General features: G+C 39.8%; 1 protein-coding gene across 1 annotated transcript in view; it reads right to left on the bottom strand.

Annotated features, from left to right (window-relative positions):
- Positions 1 to 25,219, bottom strand: part of ADAMTS12 (ADAM metallopeptidase with thrombospondin type 1 motif 12) — a 213,862-nt gene that overhangs the window by 42,630 nt on the left and 146,013 nt on the right. The window contains 4 exon segments of the mRNA XM_089496788.1: positions 6,599 to 6,725; positions 11,632 to 11,773; positions 13,753 to 13,997; positions 23,292 to 23,412. Of these exon segments, the coding sequence (XP_089352914.1) occupies positions 6,599 to 6,725; positions 11,632 to 11,773; positions 13,753 to 13,997; positions 23,292 to 23,412 (635 nt within the window).

Below are 25,219 nucleotides of genomic sequence, written 5' to 3'. Positions count from 1 at the left end.
CTCTAGACACATTGCTATCCGTTGGCAACAAAGTCACTGTGACAATTCCCAAGAAACTGTATCTTCGACTTTTGAGACTCCGTTTAAGTTTACAAACATTCAACCTGTGAAAGTTACTGCTATGAATTCTATCTATATAAATATGTCTGTATTTTTTGGGTGTTTGGGTGTGTGCACAGAACAAACCGAGAAACACATACACACACACACACACACACACACACACAAATATGCACACATTAGCCATTTTATGTATAGTTTCTGTGTGTGTGTGCAGAAAGCAGACACATACAGAGTCATATATTTAAATATATGCATATATACACACACAACATTTAGAACCATATTGCCAATGTGCGCAGATAGATAGATAGATAGATAGATAGATAGATAGATAGATAGATAGATAGATAGATAGAGATAGAGATAGAGATATAGTTTGGGGGGAAATAGGATAAAATCTATGTTAGTTTTGTCAAAGAGGGCGGCGCGTCGTACATGGGAGAGCAATGAAAAATTTAGTACGCTCTAGGACTTTGGAGGACTAAAGAGAAGGGCATTGTTTCAGCCAATCAGGAAACGGAGGAATGAGAGAACGGAATTGGGAACGGATAAGAATACTGCACAGACTTCTTATGGAATGTTCTGAGAACGTTACAGCTCGCTGGGAACACATCTAATTCGTCCCCACCCTGGAACGCATGTGGAACACATTGGGAACGTTCTGGGAACCCGATGGGAACACATACGTGCGGTAAACTGAAATGCGTTCCGTTCCCATCGGGTTCCCAGAACGTTGTCAGAACGCTGTGCAATATTCTTCTAAATCTTGCCAAGAAAACCCCATGATAGGTTTGTCATAGGGTCATCATAAATTGGAGATCTTGATGGTACACAATGCTGAATCTATTTTGTGCTTTGGTAATAACGTTCTCAAGCCAATTAAGTTTTGAAACTTGCATATTAAAAACCAGCTAGGGCCAAGGATTCATTTCAGTTTGCAATGAGAAGCAGAACGTGGTCCCTTGCACGCTTTTTTAATTACTGTAGACTACACCTTTGGCATTACCTAGGAAGTCTGCATAATCCTACTCCGTATATTAATACTACGTTAGTAAGCCCTTTAATCCACCCTGACTGAAAGTCAGCCTTTGCTAGTTACTGGTCCAGAGAATATTAGCTGCCTTGAAAGAAGACAGAGGCTGTGCAGGCTTTGCTCTCAAATCTTTCTTAAATTTTTTCCTACATATTCAAAAGTAAATAGATTCACCAACAGAAATTATACAACCTACTGATGTCCACAGGTCACTATATTTCTAAATATCAATTGACAGTAAACAGGGAGATTCTACTTGTTAATGAACTGATAAACCAGGCTGGCATCTTCTTAAATTATGATTTCTACCAAGCAGTCCTGCACAGTTCCTTTTATCTTGGGAACTTCCTTAACGTGCATTGAGTCCAAGTATGAGTTTGCTCTTGGATCCACTCATTTATCTTTTTGGCAATCCATGGCATCCACAGAACTCTTCTCCATCACCACATTTCCTTTCATATGCTTCATTCTTTTTAAGAAATGTGGTGATGGAGAACAGTTCTGTGGATGCCATGGATTGCCAAAAAGATAAAGGAATGGATCCAAGAGCAAATCAAGCCTGAACTCTCCTCGCTAGAAGCCAAGATGACTAAACTACTGTAAGACTGTCATATTCATTAAGTATTCATTAAGACTCAATGCACATTAAGGGAGTTCCTAAGATAATTCCAGTCATTGTACCTTATTTGGCTTTTTAATGTCTAAGTATGCAATGTAGTGCATTTAGAATTCTGTAGCTAGCAATGAAACACACACACACACTTGGTTTGCACTTATTCATAACATTATTGACCCTTTCAAAGAATTCTAAAGGCTTCAAATTCCTTTTGCAAGAGTCACATTCATTCTTCCCTAGTGAAGTTTGCATAGATGGTACCAGGGACTGGAAAAGTTACTTTTCTGGTATAAATCTCCAGAATCTACCAGCATGGTAAACCATGCTGGCTAGAGAATAGAATTATAGAGAAGAGACCCCAAGGTCCAATCCCCTGCCATGCAGGAATTATAGTCAGAAAAGTAACTTTCCAAGCTCTAGGTGGTAGTAGACAGGCATTAAATTATAATTCAGACCTGGTGAAATTCAAATAGATCCAAATCTGTGTTGCATCCATGACAACCAAGGACAAAAGTTCCCAAGGGACTGTGCCTTACCCAGTTAAGCCTGCAATCCTAATCACACTTCCCGAGAAATAAAATTTAATATAATTTAGTGGGCCTTTCTTTTGAGTAAATGTGCATGGGATTGCTGTTCTCCTTTTCCTTGCTGACTCTAGAATAAAATGCTCATTTCTTTTTAATTTGAACACAGAATGTCTCTGGTGTATGTTCAGATATTACAGAGGCCAGTTGTTATCAAATCAGATTATACTGTCAGCTGCCTTTCCAGTAATTAGCACTGAATAATCATTCCACTGTAGCATCCATATACTTTAACAAACTGTTTGCATATTTAACAACATTATGAGGCATTCCTCTACTGAGAGGTTAGTAAAACAAATGGCAAATTCCTCTAACAGATGTTCAGTGTTTACTCTGTAACACCAGCAAGATCTGTCCTAAAATCCAGCACTGACAAATGACTACCGTATTTTCCAGCGTATAAGATGACTTTTTGACCCTCTAAAATTGGGTCAAAAGTCAGGGGCTGTCTTATACGCCAGGTTAAGCCCGGCAACTAGAGAGTCCTGCAGCCTGGCATGCATGCGCACAGCTGGCTGCTGGCTTCTCAGGCCTCTGGAGGCCTGTGAAGCCGGCAGCCCGGCGCAGGCTTCTAAGGGGCCTCTGGAGGCCTCTTGAAGCCTGCGCGCGAGCCCTTGGCCAGCTGCTGGCTTCTCAGGAAGAGAGGTAGTCTTATACGGTGAGTATATCCTAAACTCTATATTTTTATTGACAAAGTTGGGGGTCGTCTTATACGCCCAGTCGTCTTATATGCCAGAAAATACGGTAATCAGGAGGAATATTATCAGGCAATAAAACCACCTCTGCACTTTGTAAGCTAAGGTTCAAGATATACTGTTTGTTTGCATAGCCAAAAGTTTTTGATTTATTTTTGGTGTTTAAAACAAAGGAAAAGAAAAGAAAAATGAAAACTACACACTCTCACACACAAATACATCTTTTGACTTTTCAAAGGTAAAAGTTTTGATCTGTGGACAGTGTTGCTTGAGTAGACAATAACAGTTTCAAGCTGAAATCTTACACCTACTTATGCCCCACTGAAAAGTGGTGGCTTAGTGGTTAAAATGCCAATTCTGAAGATTGAGAAATTGGAAGGTTGGCAGTACAAGGCCTGAGTGCTGCATGATGGGGAGAGCTCCCATCACTAGTCTGAGCTTCTGTCAGCCTAGCAGTTCAAAAGCATGCAAATGCAAGTAGATAAATAGGTACTACTTAAGTGAGAAGGTAACAGCGTTCGGTGCAGTCATGCTGGCCATATGACCACCAGAGCAGTCCTCAGACAACACTGGCTCTTTGGCTTAGTAACGGAGATGAGCACCGCTCCCTACAATTGGTTATCACTAAACATTCATGTCAAGGGACTAACTTTACCTATGCCCCACTGACTTCAGTGTGACTTTCTTCTGAGTCACTGCCAGCATGTCACGAAACATAACACAGGGCCAAATGGGATATGGTGCTTTATGTATCATCTGATGCTGCATTTTTCATTTTTAAATGCTAATGACATGCACATCTCCACTGAGACCTACTTCTCCACCTCATGGTGATATGGAGGTGACCCCTCCTGGGTTCTTGAAGGCTAGACCAGTATAGCATGGGCTTTGGCAGGTTCAACCAGGTTGGTAGGGTGTACCATCTGTCTCCTACCTGAAGGCCAGCCTAGCTAAATACAGCAAGGCTTGTCCACAGAAAAATCAGGTGATGAACTGCCTATAGCAACAACAAATGGAATAGCTGCAAACCTTTATCAATGGACAGAGCATCCATCTTAATGAAATCACAGCTCTTTCCATTATTCAAAGGAATAGTATGTGCACCAGTGCAGGATTTTCATTGGGACCATGGCTGGTGGGAAGGAGAGTTATATCCTTTTTCTTCCTGCCCCAAAATGCTCTTCCTCCAGCTGCATGACTGCTTTCTCCAAGAAAGAGACATTCCACTGCTGCCTACAGGGGATAAAAGCAGCTGCAGCAGTGCAATGATCCTCAGGCTCCCAAATGAGTAGGAAAGATTTAATCCCCATGTCCCACCCTCCTTCATCTGTTAGTGTCTAATTTTGCCACTAATTCAGGTGGGTTTGCATATATTTTTTACTTGTGAAAAAAAATATCAAGATTCCCCACCCCCACTGGGGAAAGAACAGGCATCGGATCTGGAAGGCAACACATTGCTAGTTATTTAATGTATACTTTCATTGCAGGAAGAAGGAGAGATGCTTATGGGATTTTTTGCCTACCAAAATAATGTTGACTTTGGATATCAAAGCATCTTGAATGAGTGGGAGACATCTATGATTCATCACTTCAGTGCAGTAAAATGTCTTGGGCCAACCCTGCTCTTTCCAAAGTGAAATATCCCAGGAGTTTATCACACACAAACTAGTAAAGTGCAATTATAGTAGGATAATAGCATCTTGGCAGGTACTTACTCACACCATGTTATGTCTTTCTTGTTGCTGCCTTGTATTTCATTTGTTGGGGGAGGGAACCTTTTTACTGACAGTCCTCCCCCTCTGTGAATGAAAAGGTGTGCTCCACCAGTAACTGAAATGCAAAGCAGCAACAGGAGAGACATGATATGGTGTGATAAGTACCTGCCAAAGATGCTACTATATACTGTAACTGCACTTTACCAGTTTTGCATGATAAACGCCTGGGACATTTCACTTTGGAAAGAATAGGGCTTAGGGGACAAGGATGGATTGGTCAGGTGGGATGGCAAGATAATCAAAATTGTTGGAGAAGGGAAGGAGCTGGACTGGCAAGAGCTCAGCATGCTTTTTCGGTTACATCCATGTAGCTCCTTCCCTTCTTCGACAGTTTTGATTATCTAGCCTGCCCACCTGACCAATCTGTCCTTGTCCCCGGAGCCTATATTAATAATCCCAAGGGTAGGTGAATTGATCCTATTGCCATCCCAGAATGAACATTAATGGTAAATCTAACTTCTCATTCTTGGGATGGCATGGAGGGCCAATCTACCATGATTGGGACTTACCCAAGTCTCAGTTATGGATGGGAACTTCATTTCGCTAACACTGACTGCAGCATAGTTCTACCAAATGCCACTTGTGCTGACTTATATTTATCTATCTTGTAGTGTCTGATGAACCTCAATGGCTCAGACCATCCTGAAGCCTCGATATATCTTTCAGAGAATTAGACACAGCTTAAGCTGTACTGGTTGCCATCAACCCTGTGAAATAAAAATAAAAATAATAATCCTATTGCCCATATTTGTGAAGTAGGCCAAAGTGCTCCGAAATACAGGATTTCTAGTGCTACCACTAGTGCCATTAAATGACTCTGCAGTGCCTCTCTGTCTTCTCTTCCTTTACAGATTTTTTCTGGAAAGAAAGAAAGAAAAAAGATAGAACGAGGAACAGAAAAGCATGGCTGTACTACAAATGGAAAATAACAAATGTCCAGCTCTTTGGTAGTGTTCAATGAATGGGACATGGTGACTGTACAATAAAATACTCCTCTGGAAGAAACATGATGTGTAACTCGAGAGATCCTTCTTTATGAATAGCTGGGAAAGTATAGCAAAGAGTTCATATTAATTGACAATGGAATAATTTATCCCTTAAGTTATTTGTGGGGTTTTCTGGCTATGTGACCATGTTATAGAAGAGTTTCTTCCTGATGTTTTGCCAGCATCTGTGGCTGGCATCTTCAGAGAATGCTTGCCTGGAAAGGAGTTGGGTATGTATACAGTATACTGTGTGACCAGGGAAGGCAGGAGTGATTTGTATGTGTATTGTTCTGTTGCTAATGGCAGGCCTCAGGGTGGGAGAGTCTGCAAAGGAGGATTAGTGTCTGCTTGATAGTGCTCATTGTCCCAACTCCTTTCCAGGTAAGCATCCTCTGAAGATGCCAGCCACAGATGCTGGCGAAACATCAGGAAGAAGCTCTTCTAGAACATGGCCACATAGCCTGAAAAATCCACAAAAAACTATGGATGATGGCCATGAAAGCCTTCGACTCCATATTCCTTAAGTATTCAAAGTCATTAATGGGCGATCTCACTTAGCCTTATAATAGTCCTCTAAGGCAGGCCATACTGCAGCTCTAAGTAGAAACAGAGATGGAGGTAAAAGACAAATGTCTTCTTGGAAAAAAAATATTTATTTATTTATTTATTTATTTATTTATTTATTTACGATATTTATACCCCTCCCTTCAGCCCTGAAAGCTCTCAGAGCAGCTTACAATTATTATTGGCCAACTAACCTTCTACAACAAGCCATTGTCACATACCTCCATCTCTCTCTGCTACATATACATGCTGCACCTATATATAAAAATATGTCTCTGTTACCTTGGTGGACAATCTTTTTCGATGCATTTCTTTTGCTTTCCATTTGGTTGTGTTTCTGGATCACAAAACAAGTTTTTCACCACACCTTTCCCCCTTTTCACACAGCGAGCAGTTTGACGTTGGAAACCTACAAGAAAGAATATGCTGCATTCAGAAGTGGTGGTGCAATGAGTGGTTTTCAGTGGGTGAAGAATTCTAAATGAGAGAACAGCTGATATACTCAGACCAGGCACTAGTGGGCACCTTCCAAAATCCCAGATCCTCAGGAAGGGCAACAATAGCAATGCTGGCTGTGCAATTCCAAAAACTGCAGGTTAAAGTGTAGCGATTCTGAGCTCTGGTTATGCACGGAAGTGGTTCTCTCTAGGTCATGGGTTGAAATGCAGAAGGAGTCGAGCTCAGGGAAGAGAATCCATTTTTTAGTGGAGGAGCTCAAGGTAAAAATATCAGTTTAGGTACCACCATAACTTACAACATATATAAAAAAGAAGTTAAAAGATATGAGGGGGAAATTCACTTGTTTTTAACAAGTGGCAGAGAACAAAACATGACTGAAAACTTTATCGCACCATGCTTTAAAAGTGAAATTAGAGCATGATAGCAGCATCTATGGCAGTAGCTTATCACACAATACTGTGTCTGTCTAGTGTGGCTGGTCTGTAGTCCACCCAATGCTGGACTGCTCTTTCTCAATGATGGGCAAAACCTGTCAATGCCTTCCAATTGCACTACATTTGAGTGAGTGTGATTAATTTGCCTCTGAAACAATTCTGATATACAGACGGTCATATACTGCCTCGGAAAGTGGTGGAGTCCCCTTCTTTGGAGGTTTTTAAACAGAAGCTGGATGGCCATCTGTCAGTGGTGCTTTGATTGTGTCTTCCTGCATGGCAGGGAGTTGAACTGGATGGCCCTTCAGGTCTCTTGATTCTACAATTCTATGTGGTGCAAGTGGGCGTGATTATGTTCCTTTCCTCTTCCACTGCTTCTCCCTCTCTATTCCCAAGCATATCCTTCTTCTTCGTCTTCTTTCACTTTTTTAATGGATTGCCATGATTGTGTAATCACACTGAAAATAATTTTTTAAAAAACAACAGACCAAGGGATGCTGGGAAGGAGTTAGGGCAGGGAAGTAGGGCTATGGATACTAGCTTGAAGAAGGTAGAGGCCGGGACAGAAGCAGCACCATCATACTTTTGAAGAGCTGTGCAATAATGATTGTCACCAGCCTGTTTGCATTTGCTGGACTAGTGGGATTATGGCACCTTATGAACCTGGTGTGATATCATCTCAAGATGGGTTGTCTTCTGGCCAGTTGGTACCACTGCCTGCATGAACCTCAGAAACGTTGATAAGGGCCAGCACAACCATTAGGAAGAGTGAGACATTTGCTTTTGGCAGCAGAGGCAAAAAGGCAGCAGTGGAAACCCCTGAATGTTCCCCCTGAGCCCCTGCTATTTGTTCCTATCTGTTCAAGGACAAAGCTGTGTATATTTTGCATCCCCTAAACTAATCTGCTGCCTGAGGTGTAGTGAAGGATGCTATCCTATCACTAAAATTAAAGGAGGATGAAGCTGTTGGCTCAGTGGAAGGAGCAACATCAAGCCAGCCAGCAAAATGTCTTAGGTTGTACTTTACCTTTAGCAGTGCCCAATTTCCAATGAACTTATGACTCAGGCAAACAGCTAATTGTTTATCCATTAATTTAACTGAAAGAAGAAAGCCAGCACACATCTTAATTAGCCATCCAACCTAACATGATATAAAGTAATTTCCTTTAGGGTAGTTAAATCATTATCATCATAAAATGAGTAGAAATGTCTGGGAATCAGAGCAGGAAAACACATCAAGCATCCAGCAAAATTCGTGCAAGGGTACAGCAATAAAAAAAGGACTGGAGGGCTCTCGTTACATTAGCAACAAGGGTATTGCTGCAAATTTGTATACACATGCCATAGGCACCACAAGGTACACCCCTAGTCATAGCTGGACAGGTTTTCCATTTTGATTCTAGAGAGTTCCAATGAGTCTTGCAGAGCTTGCACAAATTACTTTTTGGAGGACAACACCTTTCAGAATCCCCCTGCTAGCATGACTACTAGGGAATTCTGGGGATTGTAATCTTGAAGCAAAGGACATGTTGGTACCACCATGTCATGGCCAGCTAAGAGCAGGTCTCGGAGGATGAGGAGGAGGACGGGGCTCCTCCAGAGCAAGAGGTAATTGAGGCTACACCAGGTGCTCATCCTGCTCTGCCAGAATCCAGCCCTGATCTCCCAGCCCCAGAGGAGGAGGCTCAGCCAAGTCCTAGTGCTGATGGGATTCCTCTGGTGGCACAGCAGCCTAGTGGTGACTCTGGGGAGGAACCAGGCCTGGAGGTTCCCTCCTTTAAACAACGCAGGGCTGAGAGTGCTGGCAGACGCAGGTCCAGGAGGATTGCTGAGAGACAATTGGCAAACAAGCCTCAGCTGGTACCGAGGAGAGAATCTCCTACTTAAGAAGCAGGAAGACACCAATTCAATGTCAGAGTTCATTGCATGATCCTTTGGTGTGATTGCTGCCTGCACTGGTTCCCTGTATCTTGACTCCTTGTTGCATTGACCCTTGACCTTGGAATGGCCTGTACTCTTGCTATTTCTGGCTGCCCTGACCCTGGACTGACTACTCTGACCTCTGTTTTCCTGACTTCGGCTCTGACTCTCGGCTTGCTCCTTAACTACCACTCCTTGCAGGTTTGTGGACTGTTCCCAGTTGCTTGCTAATTACCTAGCTGAGCCATCCTTATTGGTGTTATTTGTGTGTGCTGGCCGCAGTCCAGGACACACCATCCCGTCCACATACTGAAGTCAACTAGTTTGGCTGTTGAGTTAGTTTAACAATGGTGAAGTTATGGGTTAAATGGCAGGTTACACAGCACAAAACCTTGCCACTGCACTATATGCCCTATCAACAGCATCTTCTGTTTCAGTTCATCTACTAGTAGGGGCCTATCCTGGGTCCACATTTAGTAACATTACCATTTTACTTTGCAGAGGTTCTGCAAAACCATCATAGCAGGCAGAAATTAATCATGTACAGCTTAAAAAATAATCCTATATTAGGAAAGCTCTAGCATTGTTGTGTCCAAGTCATTTTTAACTTATGGTGACCCTAAGGCAAACTTAACATAGGGTTTTCTAGGCAAGTTTCTTCCGAGGGGGTTTGTCATTGTCATCCTCTGAGCCTGAGAGAGTGTGACTTGGCCAAGGTCACCCAAGTGTACCCAAGTGTGGAATCAAACCCTGATCTTCAGGGCTATAGTCTAACACTCTAACCGCTGTACCATGCTGGCTGTATCCTGTATCTAACAAAATACAGCATTCCCCCCCTTCTGCTCCTTTCTTTTGTTAAATTCATGTGTGGGGGGGGGGGGGGAATCCAGTTTTTACAATATCTTCACCAATAAATAAATAAATAAATAAATAAATAAATAAATAAATAAGCAATCCAAAGAAAGCTAAATTGGCATCTAAATGTGTAAGGTGAATCGATGCAGACTGCTATGTGTTTAGATGAACCTTAGTGGCAGACTCATTAGCTGTCTTAGGTGAGCTACTAACTCTAATTTGCAGTATGGGAACAATAATACTGCAATATAATAGGTGCAAAAATACCCAAGATGCTAGCTGTTACAATTAACATTGGTTTATTGTTATAAGAATTAGCTTAGCTTCCCATTTAGCTTGTACACTCTTCCTCCCTTTCTTCAACACAGCTAGAAAGAGGTGTTCAAAAATTTAGACTAACCTCAACTCATCAGGATATCTGAACCCAGTTTGTCTTAATTATGGTTTGTTGAAACTAGCTATGGGTTATGAAGTTTGCTAGTTTCAAGTAACTATAATTAAGATTAACCACATTTTAGAAAACAGCCCACTAAACTATGGTAGTAATAGGTGATCAACAGGGGCGATCAGGTAAGTAGAGGAATTACCAAGAAGACGTGGCAGCAGAGGTACGGTTAACACAATCAGCACCATGGAAGTGTACGGTTGATGACCATTTCCCCAAAATGGGAAAACTGCAGCTTCCCAGGGGCTTTTTTGCAGTCCCTTTCCCCCCAAATCACCCCTAAAACCATGCATGCCCCCTCAAATTGCAGGAGAATCACTTGTCAAACCAGAAATCACAACCCAATAAACTTTCCAATCTTCCTCTCCCCCAAACATTTTGAAAACTGGCCAAAAATAGCCAAAACCAGAAACCACTAGTCACTTCTGATTTTGTTTTCAGCCACATGGAAGCTGATTTTTAAGGGGGTGCAGTCCACTGGGCACATGTAGCCCCTGTGCTCTCCACAGCTGCCCACCCCTAAGTGATCCCAGACTACTGAGATGGAAGAAAGGTAGCTAGCTAGCCAGCAATGCATGTTTTGCATGGTCTAGCACAAGCTATTTTCTTCTTCCACAACAATTTTAGCATTAATTTCTGACAAGGTTGAGTATTCCTTTCCTGCTTTGATCACTTCACAGTGGCAGGCAGCACTGACAACTAGCAAATTATTTCATCAACCCATGCTGGCTTTGGACAGTTTTGAAGAGCTATATAAATGTTTAACAAACATCTTCTGTTTTTTTTTTAAAATATTAGCTTTATATCTTTGAAAAGCATGTAAAATACTGGGGGGGGGGGGGTTGTTTTGTTTTGTTTTTGCATAGCAAGATGCAAAATGTCCACATAATTAAATCAAGGGACGGATTTAAAAAACCCTCTGCATTGTTGTCTGGAGGGGCCATATTCCAAGCAAAATAGTTTAACATGACATTCAATTAATCACTGATTAACAACCTCGCAGAGTGGCTTTCAATACACTGATTTTCTACAGGGTGGCCTATCAAGGGGCATGTGGTTCAAGACAGGTGTTAATTAAATTCCATTTGTCAACCCCTGAGCAGTCTATTTGTTCCCTAATTGGCATGCTGTTAAGATAATGAACGGCAAGGCCAAAGCAGCTGGCAAAAGAGAGGCAAACAATGGCACTAGTGTAGTCTTACCATGTCCACAAGTCACACTGCAACCTGTCCAGCTCCCGTATTGCCAAAAATACTCCGGGTCTTCTACTTCATTCTCTGAGCTCCAGTCTTTGCGGACAGTATATTCGTATTTTATTCCAGGGTTATTCTCCTGAAACAGGAGCTGAAAAAGGCAATTTCATCTAAATCTGATCACAAAATGGTACCAAGCAAATATGAAATCAAAGAAGCTTCAAATTTTGGAAGGGGAGCAAACCTGTTGTACGCTGCTTTGATTGCCTGGCAAAAAAGGGATAGAAATAATTTTTTTATTATTTTTATTATTATTATTAGATGGGCAATCTGTGGCCCTTCAGGTGTTGAGCATCTCTGAGTCCCGTCAGCCCTAGGCAAGACGGCCAATGGTCAAAGATCATGGGACTGTATTCCAACCATATTGAAAAGAGAGGGACACAAGTTCTTCAGTTTTGTAAGGAATAGTGGCAGAAGTCTCTTGTCTTATTTTGAATGAAAAAATAGAGAGGCAAATAAGAGAAAGACAGACAGATATATAAATTTGTTGGGATTGTTTAGATCTTTTCTGAAATGCACCAAACTCCTGCCACTTGGTAACCCTTTTTCTCCATCTGTGCTATAAGCCATGTTCTTCTTATGGCAATAAACTGAGCAACTTTTGGTGGCACATGGTAGCTGACATGTCTTGAAGCTTCTTTGCCCAGTAAAATTCTCTCATAAAAATTAAATATCAAGGAGAAGCCTACTTCTAGCTGGAACTTGGAATAGTTACTTTTTTTGAAAAACAATTCCCAGAATCTACCATTTGGAGAGTTGTCAAAATAAAAACAAAAACCAAGCCACAAAAAGACTTTTCCAGGCTCTGGTTCTACACACCTTTCTTCCTGACATGCTGATTTTTCATCTGCATGTGTGTGTGGGTTCATCTCTGTATAGAAGCATTCAGTAATATGAACCCTGATCTGTAATCTGTGCTGGCTCTGTGAGGAGTAGGCCAAGCGTTGTGTCTGACTGAAGTGGGAATGGTTTGAAAAACCAACAAGAATATTATATTCTCAGCTGAGTACAGTTGGTCCCTTATATCCACGGATTCTTTTTCCTCGGATTCATGCATCCACAGCTTGAAAATATTTAGAAAATATATAAATTACAAAAAAGCACACTTTGATTTTGCCATTTTATATAAGGGACACCATTTTCCTAGCCATTGCATTTAATGGGATGTGAGCAGCTTTAGATTTTGGTAACCATGGGGGGTCCTGGACCCAACCCCCAGTGGATACCAAGAGCCCACAGTATTCACATGTACGCAGCTAAAAACTGACCCTTGTTAAAGTACAAAAAACTTTTAGAGTGAACCAATATGAGAGGAGCAGCAATTGTGGCACTCCAGATGGTGTGGGACTTTAACCCATCAGCCCAACCCAGAATAGCCCATTATGAAGAATAGTAGGAGTTGCAGTCTAACAACATCTTGACAGCCACACCTGCCTTAAAGGAAGAAGAACCCTAAAATACTAATAACTGATTTTGGTCGGTTCACAGTCAGACTGCTCTGGTGCCACAACAGACTGTAATCCCCAGGATTCCTTAGCACTGAGCCATTGCAGTTAAAGTGGTGTCAAATTGGATTATTTCTGCAGTATAGATGCAGCCCATCTGTGTTTTTTGCCATTCATTGGGGCCCCTAGAACCAAACCCCCACAGATGGGAAGGGTCCACTATAGTGTGATGAAAAAGGCAGAGAATACAAGTTAAAAAAATTAAAACATACAAAATTAAGATTAAAATTAAACAGTATCAAATAGCAACAGAATTAAAATAGTATTAAATTACAACAGAATTAAAACCAATTAAAATCTTACTTTAAAATAGATTAAAAACAGCACAGCACCCTAAAGTTCCCCATCTCTGTTTGTTAAAATCAATTTCCAAAGACTTGCTGGAAAAGAAAGATCTTACTCAGTCGCTGAAAGGAAAGCTAAGAAGGGACTTTCCTAATTTCCCAAAGGAGGGACTTCCAAAGTCATACAGAAGGCTTTCTACATTGAAACCTGGAAAAATAGAGAAATAATCACTCCATCCCCACAGCAATTTGCTGCTGCAGCACATGGTGCACTGGCATACCTGTAGCCATACAGATTCATTTGTGGGTCCAAGAGCAGTTAGGTTTTCCAGGTCTCCTTTTCTCCCATACTGAAATACTGTTCCTGCCACTTTGTAGTCTCCATTCCACTGGATAATAAAGCCCCCATTGAGATAATACTTCTCTGGATTCTCACTCCGTAATGCAAGGAAATTCCCTGCTGCTGCCACTTCTGTTACTTTGATGTTTCTTGCGCCTTTTGGAATCATGCCAATATCAACATAGCCTAGGCAAAAAACATTGGCAGTTTTACATAAAACACAAGCAGAATGTATCAGCTTTAACACTGGCAGTGATAACAACAACATTAGTGCATTTTGCCTACTTCCAAAAACCAATCAGTACTCACCGGTCTTGAAAACACACCAGTCTGTGTGTTGTTGGACTGCAACTCCCAATATTCCTGTCCATGGCTGTACTGGCTAGGACTACTTGGAGGGTTTTATAATTGATAACCCCAAATTTACACAAAAGAGGATGAGCTTATTCTCTTTTAAATGTCCATTCACAAGTCAAATAAGGTGGCATCATTCCTGCTAATGCTGGATGTTTTGTTGTAACATGCTTATGTGGAAAAAAGAAAACCATGCATAAATAACAGGCAGATACCAGCAGATTTGAGATGCCATAGATTTCTGATCAACTGTTTAAAGTAAGCAATAAGCAACTGGTCTTGCATATTTAAACATTTAAATACAAAGCCTCTGAGAAAAGTTTCTTTTTACAAATACTTTTTACACCTACCGGTCTCCCTTTTCCTCTTCACTCTCTCCAAGTGGAAGTATTTTTAGCAGCATCAGCATTAGAAAGGCGGTGAAGCAGAGTGGAAGAAACACAGACTTTTGGTGCTGCGTTGCAGCTGTAAACAATCTAATAAAACTTGAGCTAAGAAAGAATAAAATTCTATTCTAGCTGATCCTACTGTAGCTGTGTGTTGGTTTACAACAGGCAAGGTAAACAGTAGTTGCCTCCATAATTCATTATTGACCACATGTGAATGGCAAAACAGAGAGAAAAGGTGACCACAAACAAACCTGCCTTTCCAGCTACACCAACATGTTTTTAAAAAAGGCATAAAAGGATTTTGGAAGCTGCCTTGATCCCATTTTGGGAGAAAGGGGTCATATAAGTAAGTAAGTAATAGAAGGATGTATGGACACCAAAATGTTAATCATAGGAAAAAGCGGAAGCTAGTAATGAAAAAGTAATCCCTGGATACATTTTGGATGAAACTTTTCAATGGTCTGTTGGTTTGATCTGATTGTTTCATTTCACAGCTGCACATTGTTTTGGATAAAAGATTAGCTGAAAAACATCAAACTATACAATCATAGGCTATGCTTGTTCAACAAATCTCATTAGAACATTCTCTAAGTATCTAGACAATTCCATATCCCAAAGAATCAGGTTAAATATTTTGCAAGAAATTATTAAGGTCTAATTTGGGGACTACTACCTGATCTTTAAAAATGTATTTTTTTAAAAAAAAATTAACTCATTGCTGTTAATTACTTAAAGGTGCATAATTTAAAGCTCTTATTTCCGCATTCTATGGAAGAACACTGTACAATTTTTTTTCAGTCATGAGAGTACATACATCAACCTGGTCCATTTTACAGCTGTACAACATTTATTACATTTTGGATGATTTTACAAATAATATTTGATGATACATTTTCAAATGAATAAAAAAAATTTCTAAAGAAAAAGATATACTGTACTTGGTTTTGGGATAATGCAAGGAAGATCATCTCAAAAGTAAAATTTCCTCTTGTCTTAGAACAAAGGAAGAATGCCAGCTTCACTTCTTCCAAGTATATGTATTAAATTTTATTCACAGGCTGTGCCAGGTAATCAGAGATTACCTTTTTAAAACCACTCACAAGGTTTTAAATGAATGAATGCACAACATAGTGCAGACAGGGCTAATTTAAATGATTCAGTCATGAAGATTCTGGCACAATCCCTAGTTCCTGTGTCCTACTGTAACAGAGCCTTAGTACAAGCCATTGAAACAATCACACGTCCACCCACTCTTTTCCCCTGCCCTATCTTTCCTCCCACTCTTTCCTATTTTGAATTGCATGCTTCTCTTCAGTATACTCTAAAGCAACATGCAGAATGATGGTGCACTCATAAACCATGGGAGGAAAATGCATAGAAGCTTTAACACAATGCTGGAGAGTAGAAGGCTCCCAGGATGCTTCATTCCATTCCTGCCTCCCCCACAGTTCTTCACTCTGTCTCAACAGTCAGAGCATCTTCAATCCTCCTTGAACTTTTTGGATGTGTGTATATTTTGTGTTTACTCCAGGGGTAGGCAACCTGCGGCCCGCGGGCCGGATGTGGCCCGGCGAGGCCTTGGGACTGGCCCCAGCCCGGTCCTGCTGCCAATTGCCGCCGGGGCCTTTGGCCTCTCGCGCACAGGGGCAATTGTCTATTGAAGCCTCAGAAACATGCATTTATATTAACATTTTTTAAAAAATCAGCAAATTTTTTCACGTGTCCTCCACTTTTTAAAAAAAGTGTCCACCATTTGAAAATTTTGTCCTACATTTGTCCCGGTTTATTTATTTATTTAAATTTCTTTAAAAATTATTTAATTATTTATTTTTTGGCTTCGGCCCCCCAGTTGTCTGAGGGACAGCAACCGGCCCCCGGCTCAAAAAAGTTGCCTACCCCTGGTTTACTCCTTTGGGTCTTTTTAGTCTAAATACTTAGATTACAGCCAGAACTGACTAGGAGATTCTGGGAGCTGTAGACCCAAAAGAAAATGAAGAAAATGCAAAAGCATCTGTAACAATTAAGATAAGAGATGCAATAGTAGAGATCCTATGTTCTTCTACATTAGAATACAAAATGTGTTTTTTAATTTTTTGAACAATAATAATGAGAAATATCTCTAATAACAATCCAACAATGAGACCCCCTCTGTTTCCCACAAACAACTGTCTTGATTCCAAATGTAAAGCTAGATGGGGAAGATTGCATTCAAACAACCCATCCATTATTTTTGGTGAATTACAAACCATCACTGCTGATGAATACAGATTTAAACTGACCAATCAGTTTGATTCCCCCCCCCCACCCCGATTTACTGTCCTTGAAAGCATCTATATATTTAAACATAAAGCTGAGCAAATGGCTGGCATTATTTTCTTACAATTCACACTGTGATTCATTTTCTAGTCTGAACCACTGACAAATTCCCAATGGAAAATTAGCAAAGCTTCATGTCTCTTCTTTAAGTGTTATAGGTCCATGAAGTTAAGGACTGACTATAATATATAATGGGGAAGTTTTTAGCAACAATGATATCTAAAGTTTGAATCAAATAGTAAAGTGCTATCAGGCTACATTTAAATACTCAGTTATCTTTGACAGGGAGATAAATTGTTTCATGCCTGATGAGAAAAAGGATGTCTCCACTGCAAAAATAATCAATTGTTGTGAGACTGAAGCAATGCTGTAATTTCTGCTCATTGGATGGGCTCCCAGTTCTTTGCTTCTCTGCCGAGCACATATGCCCTGGGGTGAATTAGGAATTGCTATAGTTTGCAATGAGCTCTACTACAGAGACAAACTTCTCTGGTTCAGAAGCTGCTGTTAACAAACAAAAGTGTGGTGGTTGTTGCAGAGCAGTACCACATACCTCCAGTTTCTGCCTCCCTTTAAGTAATCTTCAGTAGTTTGCTTTAACCCTGCTGCAATACGTCTCTCTGAAATATTAGCTTTAACAGAGGAGGAGAGTTCAAATAACTCTCCTGTTACATTAAGACAATATGATGTGCAGAAGAGCTTTGCATCCTCCCATTCAGGTGCACAGCAGCCATATCCCCTGCCGTCCATGTCCTCAGCAAGTCTATGAAGGACTCCTTGCTATGAATAGGAAGAATACTCACACATTTCCTCATAGCTGATGGGAAAATGTGTCTCAACACTTCTGAGATACTGTCAACAAAATGGTTGACTGGCATATAATTTTATATATATATATATATATATATATATATATATATATATTTGCACTTCAGGGGTTTTTTGGGATGAGGAAATTATTTGCACAAAAAGCTTGGGGTTTTTTAATGCAGAAAAGTATCTTTTAATAAAAAAAAATTCCCAAAATTGAGCTGACAGTCTGTTAGTAACATATGCAGGCATAAGTCAAGCCTTTGTGTGTTGTTGTTTTTTTAAAAAAAATTGTTTTGTTTTTAATTGTTGCAGAGGTTGGAATTCTTCATCGCCTAACACCCCCTGAAAACCCACCTTTCTCTTAGTACCTTTCATGCTGACATGCCCATGTAGTGGTTGGTAAAGAAGAGGGGATGGCTGAGCCACGTCTGTCTATGTGAGTATAGCCAGATGCATATTGATGAAAGCATCCTCTAGATCTCCCAGTGTTCCTCTGAAGGTCCTTGAAGGATGACTTTGTCATCTGGAGGTGCACTCATGTAAGTGTATCCAGATTTGCAGCCACTACCTTGGAGAGTTTTGGGAGTTATGAAGCTACAGAGGTTATAGAGAAGATGGTTGGCATGCTAGTCATGAATTAGGATGATATACATCAGACCTATGCCACTAGATTTCCCCTCTGAGTATGCAGCAACCAAAGATCTCAATATTTCCAACTCAAAGAGTCTCAATACTAGGGATTCTTATTTTTTTTTGCTTATTTTCTTCATATATGCAAGAATGATTCATTTCAAATGTTTTCTCCCATCTGGGCAGGATTACTAGAGTCTCCTTGCATTTGTCAATAATTGTTTATATTTTGGGACTTTTTTTGGCAAAAAGTTATTTGTACAGTACAAATCCTTGGCTTTGCAAAGATAAAAACTAAGATTTTACCAAAAAAGGTGGAAACTGCATAGAATAAAGTGCTCAAAATATACAGCTCTTTATGGAAAACACTGGTTGCTGGGTACAAAACCAAGGTTTTCATGCAGAAATAAAGGGATTTTGTGAAAACATTTTTAGGGCAATAAAGCCCACAAATATACGAAAGTCTGTAGCAATATACAATTGTTCCAATAAGACTACCTTTTTGTTGAAAACAAGGAATTTGGAAAATACATTTTTGTCCCAATCAATATTGACATCAGGTTCAACATGGATAAGACTAACTTTGTCATTTAACTGCCTTGCAAACCCATCACAACACACTTCCAATCCTACACATTCAAACCTAGGTTTAATTTAAGCAATCTGTTCAACCACTTAGAAAATTCCATCTGCAAGAAGCAACTACTTCTCTAGAGGAAATAAAAAGATATTCATGGCAGGATGTAAATAATAAGTGCACATCATTGTAGAAAGGAGTAAATTATGCTTCGCAAGTAGTATTTTAAATGAAAAATTTATCAGAGAAAACCAGCTGTTCTATGTTTTGTAGGAACCTATAGATCAAGGATATATTTTCCTTATTACCACATTCCATTAGAAATAGAATAGCCTCTTTAGACCTACTTTTTCAATGGAGGGCAGCCTTGTGCACAAATTCTGGCTTGGGGATGTTTGATAAATATGCTGAAGGTATTTCAGCTTATGTACTACAGCCTCTGAGTGTTATCACTACATAATTTCATTCAGCAACATCTCACCCATAGAACTTTAAAGCAGCTAAAAATCCAGAGACGAAATGAGGTGTCAAGCATGGCAAATTGATATCACTGCTTTTCTGCTCTCCCTTTAATAAATACAAACTAGAACTCTTACAAAATCTTCTTTTAAAAAAATCAGACACTACTGGGAAAGTTTTGGGTAAAAACAGAATAATATCTGTATATACTGTTAAATATGGTTTTGTTTCACCCAAACCCTTGCCTAGTAGTGTCTAATCAATCTCAAGGACAGCTGCTTTCTCTCTTCTTTCTTTCTCTCATTTTAATCAAGGCCTTGCGGGGAGGAGGGGATGATAGTTTTTGTAAAAATAGAAAACAGCTGAAAATATTGGCCTTTCCCCAACTATAGTTAGAATTAGTCACACATAAGCAAGAACTGGCGCTTGATGCAGCTATGCATTCCCATTCATACCAAGAGGAGTATCAGTCTGTTCAGTCTTGAATGACAATTTAGGTGTGAATGAAGTCTCCTTAACATAGCTCTCTCTATTAATTGAGGTGAATGGAATTAAAAACTCGAAGTGATCAGAGAATAAGCTCTGAACAGCCTGGGACCTATTTACGTGGGAAAGTGCCCTCTCCTTTACAGACCCATTTGACCTTGGTGGTAAGGTGGATAGACATCTTCGCTTATCATTGCCAGATTTCATGGCCCGGCCCTAAATATCCTAAAGGCACCAGATCTGGTCTGATTTTTGGAAAACAAAAACAAAAACACCCCCCCCCTCTCTCTCTCACACACACACACAAACCCCTATTTCTTGCATTTAAGCACACAAAGAATCCATTTAAAAGAGTAAAGATGGGTTCATGATAGCCCAGCTGCAGACCAATCCATCCCATGCATGCCTTTTTCATTTGCAAGCTCAACATTTTTTGTCAACAAAATCTTGGAAAGAAGACGGTTTAAGCGAAATGTGGCAAATGGGTTAAAAGAGTGGTAAGATCTTTCAGATAATGTTGCATCCAAATATATCCACAAATTAATTTCATTTTTACGTAGGAAATATAATTTTTACATTGGTGTAAACACTTAAGGAATTTTCCTCAAAGTCCAAACAGTTCTACTTCCTGACAGAGCTCCTATATAAAGCCATCTGCACATAATAAAAATTTATCATGTTCTCCTGCTTGGCTTTAACTATGGTTTGCCAGATGGAAACAGTAAATATAGATACTTCTGCAGGAATGGATTTTGGTTGGAAACTTGTATCTGTTGGCTTGGAAAAAGGTTTTGCTGGGACTGATTAACTAGCAAGCATTTAATACTTCAGTATTAAACTCTCTCCAGTGCCCAGGAGTTAAACTAAACCAAATCACAAAGGGACTATGGAAAATGGAAACAAGGTTTGCTTAGCACACAAAAGTACGAGTAACCAGAAAGAACAAGAGGTCACTGACATCCAAGCCTGGTGAAAAACTTGAACAGTAAAAATAATTAAATAAAGAAATACTAAAGAAATCATTTTTTCATCATTCTCTGAACATTATCCAGTTATTTCATTGATATGCCTGTTACTCAGGGTATTTGGTATCAAATAGAATGTTTCTGTTTTATATAAAGTTTATTAACTGTTTAAAATATTACATTCAAATTATCCACATATTACATATATCAGTTCAATTTTGACCCTCTTGTGACTAACAGGCATGAAATCCCCTCTACACACCCAGCCCCCTCATCTTTGTATCTTGTCTTATCCTATCTATCCCCATACATCTTCAATTACCTTTACAATAACAATATGTCCATAGGGTTGGGTCTTGAGAGAGGAGATACTTCGTTGTCATTCTTTCTTTGTGTTCCCTTTCTTTCTGACACTCCCTACCTTCCTTATATTCCCTTATATTCCTTCTTCCTTACCCCTTCTAGCTTCTTACTCATCCTGTGCCTTCTCCTTGATCCTTATCCCACACTCCCCTTCCAGCCCTCTATCTACATTTGCATTCTATGTAACCTGTTTCATCTTTGGAAATCTAAAAGATATTAATTATTTTACTGCTTGGAATTCTGAATAATTACTCTATCTACAGACACTGTCAGGTTGTCTGTTCAGGCCCTCTCATCCACTTGAGTGAAAAGAGAATCTCATTTTATTGAGTAGTTAGCAGAGTATAAATTTCCACCCACATTCTTCCAACTGGTTTCTTCTGTGCCACTGGACTTTTGGTTGTACAAAACAGCTGGATGACACTGAATTGAACCCCTGTTTTCAATTTATGGAGGTCTGGAAGAGAAACAGCAGTTCCTTTTTTCCCACCTGTGCAGCTGGATGATGCCTACAATACAGCCACAGTGTTGTGCATGGTAGAGGGAAGTTATTGAGAAAGGAAGTATCTGGATATCTTCCTTTACAACAATGAAAAAAGTACATATGATGGCATAAAAGGAAGTTACGCCAACAGGATTACAGCCTAGAACTCCCACCTGGCATTTGCCTGGCACCATCCTTCCCCTTCTGTTCCAGCTGTATCTTCTCTCTCAGTTGCTGGGTGACAGGAGACACAGATGGTGCACAATGGTTATGTCATCCCATCATGCTGTCACATTACTCCCATTTGTTACTTCTGGTTTTTAATAAATAGTTTTATAGCTTTTTGGCTTTTTTGTTATACCATTTTATTCTTTTAAAATAATGATTTATTATATTCCATTTTATTGTGAACTGCAGTGGTTTGTTTGTTTGTTTGTTTTAAAAAAAAAGTGGTTTATAAATATTGGAAATAAATAAAATAAACCATTACTATTACCACTCATAGGCTAGGGCTTTTGCATTTGCATATTAGCATACCTTTTCTTTCCAGCCTCTTATATCCTTAAGAAAACATCAACGGTAGGCCTAAATGTAATGTTTATGTTGGTTTTTATCTGCTGTGCATTTCTCCAGGGAAGCACTGGTGGAATGGAAATTGATAAATACTTGAAGCAAAACCCAAAAAATAAACAAATCCAGTTTCTAGTCCAGACTAATGTAAACCCACTGAAGCAATGGGAATTATACAAGTGATGCCTTATTATTCAACAATTGATGCAATGGATTTATTTTAAATATAACTGTAAAAGCCAGTCTACTTTAAGAACATTTGTTTCAACCATGAACTGGATCTAAAGGTTCCTAGCTTCTGATGGAAACATCACGCCCAACAAATATTGCTGATGAAAAACACGACACATGTGGCCAATCAACATCAAAATGTGGTCAAGATGGCAAGTTATTGATGAAGAAGAAAATGCAAGCTAGGAGATGCTGCAGAAGTTTGCTTTTCCCTGAGCCTACTGGGAAAGGCAAGATCCTGTCTCTTCTGGTCTCTTCCCTACTGAATTAATAAAACTATTTTAGCACTTCAGTCTGCAACAACTAAAGTAATCTGAGGACAAACAGGAAAAGTGAGAGGTGGAGGGAGAAACTGGGACATTTTAAAAGCACCTGAAAACAAAACAAAAAGAGGGGTGACATTAAGACTGTTCCTGCCAAATGGGGATAATTGGAGGATATGGAAGATTATCCTTAAAAAGAAATGATTCCTTCTTATAGATGAACCCTTCTTAGTAGGAGAAAGGAACCATGACATTTGGATCTAACTCTGTCATTTTTATACCTACAGAATAACTGCAAGTATGGGTCCCGTTGAAGAACAAGCCTATCTGTTTTTAAATAGGGAGGAGAGGAAGAAGAGAGAACTATTGCTCACTATCTTTCAAAATTGGCACCTCTGATTTCATGAGTAACTACTGTTTTCTAATCCTGCATCTCAAATCCACCCTCTCTCTTTTGACTACCTGGTTGTAAGAGCTGACAGCTTTCCTCCTCTTTGTCCCAGAACAGAGTGCTTCAACTGCTACTGTTTACCAAACTGCTTCAGCAAAGCGATATAAGAAAAAAAATATCTTTCTTTACCTAATCCTTCACTTTGATTGAATGTTATCTGCACTGTTTGGCAAGAGGAGCCATCTCCCTGACAAACTCCACATCGATCTTCAGTTGCATTGGAATCTATTTCATAATCGCAGCCAACAGTCTGAAGAGAGAAAAACACACACACATTTTTTTTACAGAATAAATGTTGTATTTATGACATACTGGCTCAAGACTAACCAATCACTGACAATTTTGCTGTTTGACAATTTCACAAATCAGTTATTTCAGAATAGAAGATGAAAGTTCAGTGTTAACGTGTCTCACATTTTCAAAGGTCTCAAGTCTCACCATCTCTCTGGCAGGATTGACCCTTGAAGAAGAATAGTGCTTGAATATTGATGAGAATTCAGCAGAGTCCTGTAATGTTCCTGAGAACACTACTTGAAAATATACCCTGCCTGAAGAAGCCACAGATTTGGAAGAGCTATTTCATCCTAAATGACCTTGGCCTGAAGCCTATTTGTTAGACCTAACTGGATTACATTCATTGATTCAGTGGGATTTACATGACTATTGACTGTTTGCTATCCACAATTAAGTCCATGAATCTACTCTAGTTGGGCTTACTAAGAAGATTCTGGGCATTACCTCCCAACTTCACACAAGGTTCTTTCCAAAGAATTCAGCAGGATGGCTGGTGGTATCTCCCCCTGCGAACCCAGGACCAGAGGCACAGTGCCCATTGGTAGAACAAAGACAACTCTTTGTGGGCCATACTCATAAGGCACTTGCCTTATTCCTTGAAGAATCCAGATCAAGGCCTGATTACAGACCAAAGGAGGTCAGGTGACTCCACAGCTGCTCAAATATAGGGTTGCAAGATCTCAGGTTATGGCCCTGAGATCCAGTTTGCATGGTTCCTCTCCAGGCCGGGGCTGAGGGTGCAAATTTTCCAATTTTCATGAGCTGAACTCTAGGCAAGAATAAAGAACTGTTTGCAAATTTCCAGCTCCATTAGGAGAACAGCAGCGTGCTACTATTTGCATGCTTTAATTCTTTGTTGCTACAACTTAGACAGACTCACTGGTGTGTATGTGTGTGATTGTGTGTATCTTCACGTAGTTGGCTCCTTGTTCCATCCCAGTCATTGTAATGCTAGGCTCAGCCTCTGCATCCATCTTATGGCTAAAAGCAAGTTAGCTAAATTAAATGTTCCTTATCATGTCTCCCGAGCAAGAGAAAAGGAATACTCCATGTCATTTCACCTCGATCTGGGAATGGCCCCCTTTGCTAAACTTTCTATCTTAATTTCCAGACAGGGAAATGTGTATCTCAATTTGAATGACAAGCTGTGACCGGCAGGAATTTAGTAACAGATCTCTCTCAAATAACTGGTAATTCATTTTCCTTCCTAATCAGCTGTTTTCTGAATCAGACATGAAAGGGCAAAGACTTCAAAGAACAATTGTATAACCAATTATGACCTTAATCAGTTGGCGTCTGATTGATACAAGCCATTTTGGAAATGAGCTTTTAAAAATCCTTGAAGTTATATAGTAACAATGGCGACACCTATGGCATCTTAATTCTCTCACAAAGTCAGTTACAGCCAAAAGAAAGTAGTTTTCTTCTAACCAAGTGAGGTGAGTACTTAGAAAGATGTGACTGAATCGATCATCTCAAATCTCTTTCTTTTTATATATATTTGATGTGTGAATTAAGGCATAGCACTCCTATTCTATGCACCTAGAATCTCTTTGTACCTCATTTACCCTACCAAGCATATATATTATTAAAATAATTTAAAGAATAATTTAGTGCCATATGTTGCTTGGCAGAGTACCTTAAAATACAGGTACCAGCAACCTAAAATGTAGCACCTATTTTAATTATGAAGTGGAAGGGAAAGAGAGAGGGTGCACTATAGTTAACTAGCTATTTCTTTTCTAAGGACAGTGAGAACTTTA

The sequence above is a fragment of the Sceloporus occidentalis genome, unplaced genomic scaffold (assembly GCF_023333645.1).
Source record: "Sceloporus occidentalis isolate IW3139 unplaced genomic scaffold, rSceOcc1.0.p SCAF_1, whole genome shotgun sequence".
Lineage (NCBI taxonomy): Eukaryota > Metazoa > Chordata > Lepidosauria > Squamata > Phrynosomatidae > Sceloporus > Sceloporus occidentalis.
The sequence above is the reverse complement of the archived record's forward strand: the minus strand, read 5'-3'. Positions and strand labels throughout refer to the sequence as shown.